General features: G+C 38.8%; 2 protein-coding genes across 3 annotated transcripts in view; one reads left to right on the top strand and one right to left on the bottom strand.

Moving 5' to 3' along the window:
* The window catches only part of LOC111336540 (uncharacterized), a 7,699-nt gene extending 5,970 nt beyond the window's left edge, over positions 1-1,729 (bottom strand). The window contains exons 1-2 of one of the 2 annotated variants that reach the window (XM_088744180.1): positions 1,522-1,729; positions 1,243-1,338 (exon numbers count right to left, since the gene is read on the bottom strand). In XM_088744180.1, the coding sequence (XP_088600306.1) occupies positions 1,243-1,306 (64 nt within the window). In that variant the 5' untranslated portion in view covers positions 1,307-1,338; positions 1,522-1,729. The remainder of the gene's footprint in view (positions 1-1,242; positions 1,339-1,521) is intronic. The other variant, XM_088744181.1, reaches the window with a different exon arrangement.
* A 302-nt stretch (positions 1,730-2,031) lies between these two features.
* LOC148717676 (XK-related protein 8-like) lies at positions 2,032-5,617 on the top strand. The gene is made up of 2 exons (XM_088744174.1): positions 2,032-3,099; positions 3,198-5,617. Exon 2 carries the CDS (start codon positions 3,304-3,306, stop codon positions 4,450-4,452), a length of 1,149 nt encoding a protein of 382 aa, XP_088600300.1. The 5' UTR covers positions 2,032-3,099; positions 3,198-3,303; the 3' UTR covers positions 4,453-5,617.
* The last annotated feature ends 991 nt before the right edge of the window (positions 5,618-6,608 follow it).

Genomic DNA, 6,608 nt, shown 5'->3' with positions numbered 1-6,608 from the left:
GCCGTAGGGCGAGTTGAATTTGTAATCCTTGAACATTGTTTCCATTACTTAGGAGTGTTTATGTTTTAAGTTTAGATAAGCCAAAGAGCATGGGTGACAGCCGCCTCTGATTCTACCCGACAACAGCACCAAGGATTAATAATAATAATAATAAGAAGAATAATAATAATAATAAAAGATTTATACCGCGCCAGTATCCTACTGTTCAAAGGCGCCTACAAAAAACTTTAACATTAACACTTAAGACAGCTAATATTAATTATAAAAGGCTTTTCTAAAAAGAAACGTTTTTAATCTACTTTTAAAAACAGACACAGACTGAGCATTTCTAATTTCACTTGGCAAAGCATTCCATAATGATGGTGCTGCTACAGAGATTCAAGTTGGTGTTTTTGCAGTAGGCAAAATTTAAACTGAGTTTTGGCAAAATCTAGTGATAGCTACCGCCGAAAAAATATGTGTAGATGTAGATGTAACCGAACTATGACAACTATCTCTGTGACAACCTCGTGATTCCCAATACACAACGTGCAGAATTATGTTAGGCTTATGACCGTGACGCCCTCGTGTGATATTTTCGATTTTGTGTACAAATTGAAAACCTAATACTAAATACGAAAGATACTGGCTAATCAATTAATTCAAGAGAAATTCCATTTCTAAAGTGGAAGTCTGACAAGAACACAGCTAATTTAAATAAACTTGCTAATTTAAATAAACTGGCTCGCAGATTTTAGCTATTAATCAATATTCAGTATATATAGAATTACTCCTGAACTGATTTGCCACCAGTTAGACAGCGACAACCCGTTTGTGGTTTTTGTTTGGTTTTTTTTTTTTTTTTGAGTTATTCAACCGCGATCTCCACATGATTAAAAACGTGGGGGACTATGTCGACCTGCAGTATCCCGTATGTTGACAACAAATTATTGATTGTGTGTATGACAAGAGGCTAACCAAGTTTTACAGCAGAAGTCTCTCCAGTGATTAAAATCAACCTTGTTTCAGGCAAACAACTAACTATTTACGACACCATCGATAATAAATGCTACTTTAGCAAGTGCGACTGTTCCTAACTACCCGCAAAAGCAATTACATAGATAAAGTCAGCGATAAATAAAGAATGGCGAAATTTCAACGACATCAACAAAAGACAATAAAATAATCCCTTCTAATCAAATAAGAATAAGCGGTGCTTTAGTTACGGCGACGCTTTCGATTTGATAGTGGCTACGGCTTTACCTTCGACAAAACAACCAGTTGCAAGGATTGACAAGAATCCTACGAACACGCTAGGATTAGTCATCGATTGCCAACACTTCTTTAGTTATCCGTATAGACCCCTTTCATAAATGGCTGCTGGATTAATATTCTTTTGTTAAAATTTAAATTAGCCTTTCTGGCCTCGTTCTCCAGTACAAAATTCAAAAGAATACATTATCTCAAGCGAGGCCAGAAAGGCTAATTTAAATTTAAACAAAAGAATGTTAATCCGGCAGCCATTTATGAAAGTGGTCAATAAATCTTCTGCAACTAGAACAGTTATAGCCGAAGGAAGCAAACAGTTATGCAAGCAGATGCACTCTATTTAGAAGACTCGACTGTAGCATTCAGTTTGCACATGTTTTCCATATTAAATTCAGTTTGATAGCAAAATCGTCATCAACAGAGACCTCCCAGTATCTGCAGCGGTTCGCGGTTTATTTTAATTCCATCTATTTAGGTCGCACTTAAGATTCTCGGACGTGACTTGTATTGTATTACGATAGTTGAATATTAATGAACGCAAAGAATAATAACACAGGTAAACAATAAGTAATTGATTGGGAACCATTCCTCAGTGATTGAGAATAAATCAGTTTTCGTCTCAATTATGTAGCAGAGAATTCGGGAAAAAAAAGTGTGTGATTATCATAGGAGGGAATGAAACCTTTAGGCAAAAGAAGGAATTTATTATTGACTGACGGTTGACGTCACGAACGAGTTTCCGCTTACGTAAATCACTTCTTTTCCTTGTCATGTTCAGAGCTGCACACTTTGCCCCAAGATGTTAGCTGCTCTGTAAGATTCAAGTAGGGGACAGTAAGCTTTGTGTTTTTTTATATGATGTGATAGTTACGAATGGGCCCAAAGAAAGTTGTTATCGAAATTTTAATTCATGAATCCACTCATCGGTCATCTAGGGTCATTATAGGGTGGAAGATGATCGGATGCTGTATGTCAAAAACCGGTGCATGAGGTATTCGTGAGATCTCACTGAATGCTGGGTGGGTACTGAGTACTAAACGTCTTTGGGTACGAAAAGAACGAATAGATACCGAAAATCCAACCTGGATATCGATTACAATTTTACAAACGAAATAAAACTAACGCCATAAAAGAAGAAAAAATTCCCCCATTTGGAAAAAGAACATTACTTAGAAGAAAACGGAGTAAGGTACCAATGCGTTACGCGTTAGGTATCCGCACAGAACGTCCTAAAAAAAAAAAAGACAAACACAATAATAAAAAAAATTGAACCTTATCGTGGGCTCCTGAGGATGTGTTGACCACGATCATGTTACAAAGAGGTTTCAGCACGGCTGTCTCAGCAGAAAAAGGATTCACGCGCGAGTCATTTATGAAATCCACGTGGAGGAGCGTTGCTGATCATGTGTAACGATAAGAAGTGACATCTGATGAAACAGGTTGACCAAAATCGTCATTTCCGAAAGGAAAAGGTTTTAAGAGTCCTTGACCCTTAAGATACGCTAAGATGATGCAAAATGGAATCTTGATCCTTGTTAAACTCTAACTGGAAGTCTTCTTCACCCCTTTCAGCTATTATAGGAATTGAACTCTTAACATACATCTTTCTTTGTTTCCTAGAAGTCTGCTCTACTGCAGCTGAAGGGGAACAAGGAAACTGAAATAAAGAAAGGAAGTGAAAACTAAGGGCAGCTAAATTAATCCAATTTAGGTCGCTGCCTTACTCAGCTACTTGTCGTGAAAACCTTTCCTCGCCTGGAGTAATTTCCTACCCCACAGACAAATACTATTTCTGTAGATTTAAAAAGGGATCTGGGTACCAGGACAAACTGACTGATTCATTGACAGAAGGTAGGTACTTACGAATCAATCCGGTTGAAAATCAGGATGCTGTGATTCCATTACTCCATGGCTCCATTATTCCACTGATCATTCCATATTTCCGACAGTGTCTGCATATTGATCGCTCCTGCGATCATTTCTTTGTCTGTGAGATATTCGAGCTTTGATCGTCTTCCTGCAATCGCACGAAGTTGTCACCCAAGTACTCGTATAATGGCAGAAGTCTGTTTAAAGTGGTTCCACACATTTATTTTCCTCTTCCAAGCTATTTTGACAATAGCCGATACAACTACAGACATCATGACTTGTCTGGTTTATAAAGAAAACGAACATCGCAATTGGTTTGCAGTGAGTCTCGGCGTCACGCTCGTTACACTTACGGTGCTGTGTATTTGGTCGATGATTGCGAGCACCAGCCGCACATGGACAGAAGACGAAGCTGATGACGAAACTGGTAACCCTGATGTAGTATTCCGTTCAACTACAGTTAATGTTGCTCTAGCTTGTCTGTGCGTTGCGCCTCCATTGCATAGCATCGAGTTGTTTATCTTCTGCGCTTGTCGCTTCAAAGAGCTTTGGAACTCACCCGATGGTCTGCGGATTGAAAAGGATCGTCTTTACTATCTTTACATTCACACGCTGAACTTGAAAATGGTGGAGGGGCTTTTGGAATGCGCCCCGCAACTGATGATACAAGTCTATGTTATGTTAGTGCCAGGAACAAAAGCTAAACCGATTCAGATTATTTCCGCCCCAATTTCTTTTCTGGCTCTAGTTTGGATGGCTACTTCGATGGAGGTTCTCCGAGAATTTGAAAAATACAACTTGACGTTTCTTCACAATGTTATCATTTTCCTCGGTAACGCCGGAATGATTGCTGCTCGCACGCTAGCGATTGTCTTTTTTACTCGATGTTTCCCCGCATGGTGGTTACCTGTTGTATTTGGAGTTCATTATCTCGTAATGGTGGTCGCTGGATTCTTGCTGTGGCGATCAAACCGGAAACAAGATATGTTTGTATTTGTTTTCGCCTATTGCCCATTTTATCTTTTCGTTTACAGCTCGTACTATTTAAAAAAGCTGCGAGGTACTGCGCCATTTGGTCCTAAACTTCAAATGGTATCAACAGTTTTCTGGCATGTTCTTTTCACAGCTGAAAACATTGGCATGATTAGTATGTCTTTCTTCTTGCGAAATGAAAATACGTCGATAATTACATCCGCGTTCGCCGCTGTGCTCATCGGTAATATTGGAGGGATTCTTGTTAAGTGGCTCTCTTGGTGCTGTTGCTCTTCCGGGCAATCACAGAGCGATGAATCTATCCGTCGACCTACGACAATCGTTTTAAGACCGAATTACTAACGCTGTTGAGCAAATACGAGAAGAGAAAAAAAGCATTCTAACAACACCTGAAAGGCGTCAGACGCCATTTTATGGTCATTTGCGGTGTTGGAAATTATCAGAATGAGTTGTTTCAAAACTTTCCTGAATTAAACTCCATTGTATATTTTTTAGCGCTTGAATTTTTTCATGTCATTCAAATTTTTAACGTTTTATACTCGAATATCTACTACCAACAACCCGTTATTTCGTGACTGCGTGTGCTTTATTTTGAACAGATCAACAATGAAACCTTTCATCGAAGAAAAGGGTGAGTCTGGGAACTAGATTGAACGCCTTTTAAAAAGACTGTGATCATGTGGATATACTGATATCAGATATTTGAACTGCAGATTATTAAATGAAGATGAGAGTGACCATCTAAGTTATAAACAATTCCTAAGTGGTACTATCATTTCCTAAGTGGTACTATCATTTCACTTATCTAGGTATAGTTTTTGATGACCGCCTTAGCTGGAATGAGCAAATAAAGCAACTAATTTCGAAGGCGGGAAAACGCATAGGAATGCTCGGCAGGCTTCGTAGAAGCCTTACTAGAGAGAGTGCAAATGTAGTGTATTGTAGTCTAATTAGGCCAATTTTAGAATACTGTGTATGTGTGTGGGGCTGTTGCGGGGAAGGTCGCAAACAAGACCTTGAAGCCCTCCAAAACCGGGCTGCTAGGATAGTGGCTAGAACTGTGCGCAGCAAGCAGGCAATGGACGTTCTGAAATGGCCCACGTTGGAGGAGCGCCGACGTAAATCTGTCTTTAAACTCGTTAAGAAATGCCTGCAAGGTCAATGTCCCCAGTATTTTAAACAATATTTTAAACGTAATAATACAATCCATGCGCGTGCTACTAGACAAAGCAACCTCTTACATCCGCCTGCTGTGAGAACTGAGATTGCAAAAAGATCCTTCTATTATTATGGTTGCACTCTTTTTAACGAATTATCTTAATGATATTTCGTGTTATACATCTTTTAATCTTTTACTTGTAAATAGTTCTCTATTTATATTATTACCTGTTTTAGTGTAATGTTTTAATGTTGTTGCTCAGGGCTCCCATTGATAACAGACAGCTTTTTGCGTCTGAAGGGGCTACCCTGAGCCTTATAAATTAATAAAGGTTTTCACTTCACTTCACTACTAGCACTACTTAGCACGGGTTTATTACGAACCAACCAAATGACCAGCTCCAAGTGTCCTCTGCCCCTCCCACTCAGTCAAGTAGCATATAATACTGTCATTCTATTTTGACAACAACTGGAACCGAGTCACACATTTTGTCAAAAAAAAGTAAAGTGCATATGCTTCGAGAATCACTCAGCTTTGCGATTTTTTTCGCTTTTATCCAAATTTTTTTCAAAAATATGATGAAAAGGATAATCTCCAGCTCTATTGAATACGAGATCTTTGTACACTGAAGCGAGTGATTTGCACAGATACCAAAAAGTTGCACCTTTTCGTGGCCCAGTGTCGTTTTGAAATATTGAAACAGAAAAAAAAATTAAAAATAAAATAAGAATGCAGTTCCCCTGTACCTCTACATGTACTCTCCGGATTACATGTCTCAATATCAGTTTTCAAAGATCACAATTTACTATGAGCTCCACCCCTTAATGCCAAGCATTTTGCCTTTTTGCCGCTTCCAACCTCGTTGGCTATTTTCCAACTAATATCCAACACGCACTCACGGAGTATTTGTCAGATGTTTGAGGGAAATTAAGAAGCCTCGTGTGCATTTTAGCGTTTAAACAGTGCACGAAAACATCAGCTGTTACGATTATTAAATGTTCGGTGGTGAGAAGACTTCCCCAAAAATTGGACGAGCACTTTAAAAAGACGAACTCTCCATTATTGAAATTGGAAACTAAAAATACGACTGAAAATGAAAAGAGCTGCTACGAAAGCAAAAGCGGTGCTACAATGAGTCGCAGGTGCAATCAAACTGTAAATCACTAATCTTTCCATAAGCTAATGAAAAGAATCAAACAAGAATGATTATTATATTATGCCTGTCTACTGCTGTAGAGCTGCGAGTATTGTAAAATGCCGAGGGGTTAATTGTAAAATGCCGAGGGGTTAATGAACAGTTCTTGTCGATGTCAAAATTGTGACAAAAGGAGGACTTGGA

The sequence above is a fragment of the Stylophora pistillata genome, chromosome 13 (assembly GCF_964205215.1).
Source record: "Stylophora pistillata chromosome 13, jaStyPist1.2, whole genome shotgun sequence".
Classification (NCBI taxonomy): Eukaryota; Metazoa; Cnidaria; class Anthozoa; order Scleractinia; family Pocilloporidae; genus Stylophora; species Stylophora pistillata.
Note: the sequence above shows the minus strand (reverse complement) of the source record. Positions and strands in the feature narration are given on the sequence as shown.

Coding starts and splice junctions, on each gene's coding strand:
- LOC148717676 (XM_088744174.1), top strand. CDS start 3,304: ATGGCAGAAGTCTGTTTAAAGTGGTTCCACACATTTATTTTCCTCTTC.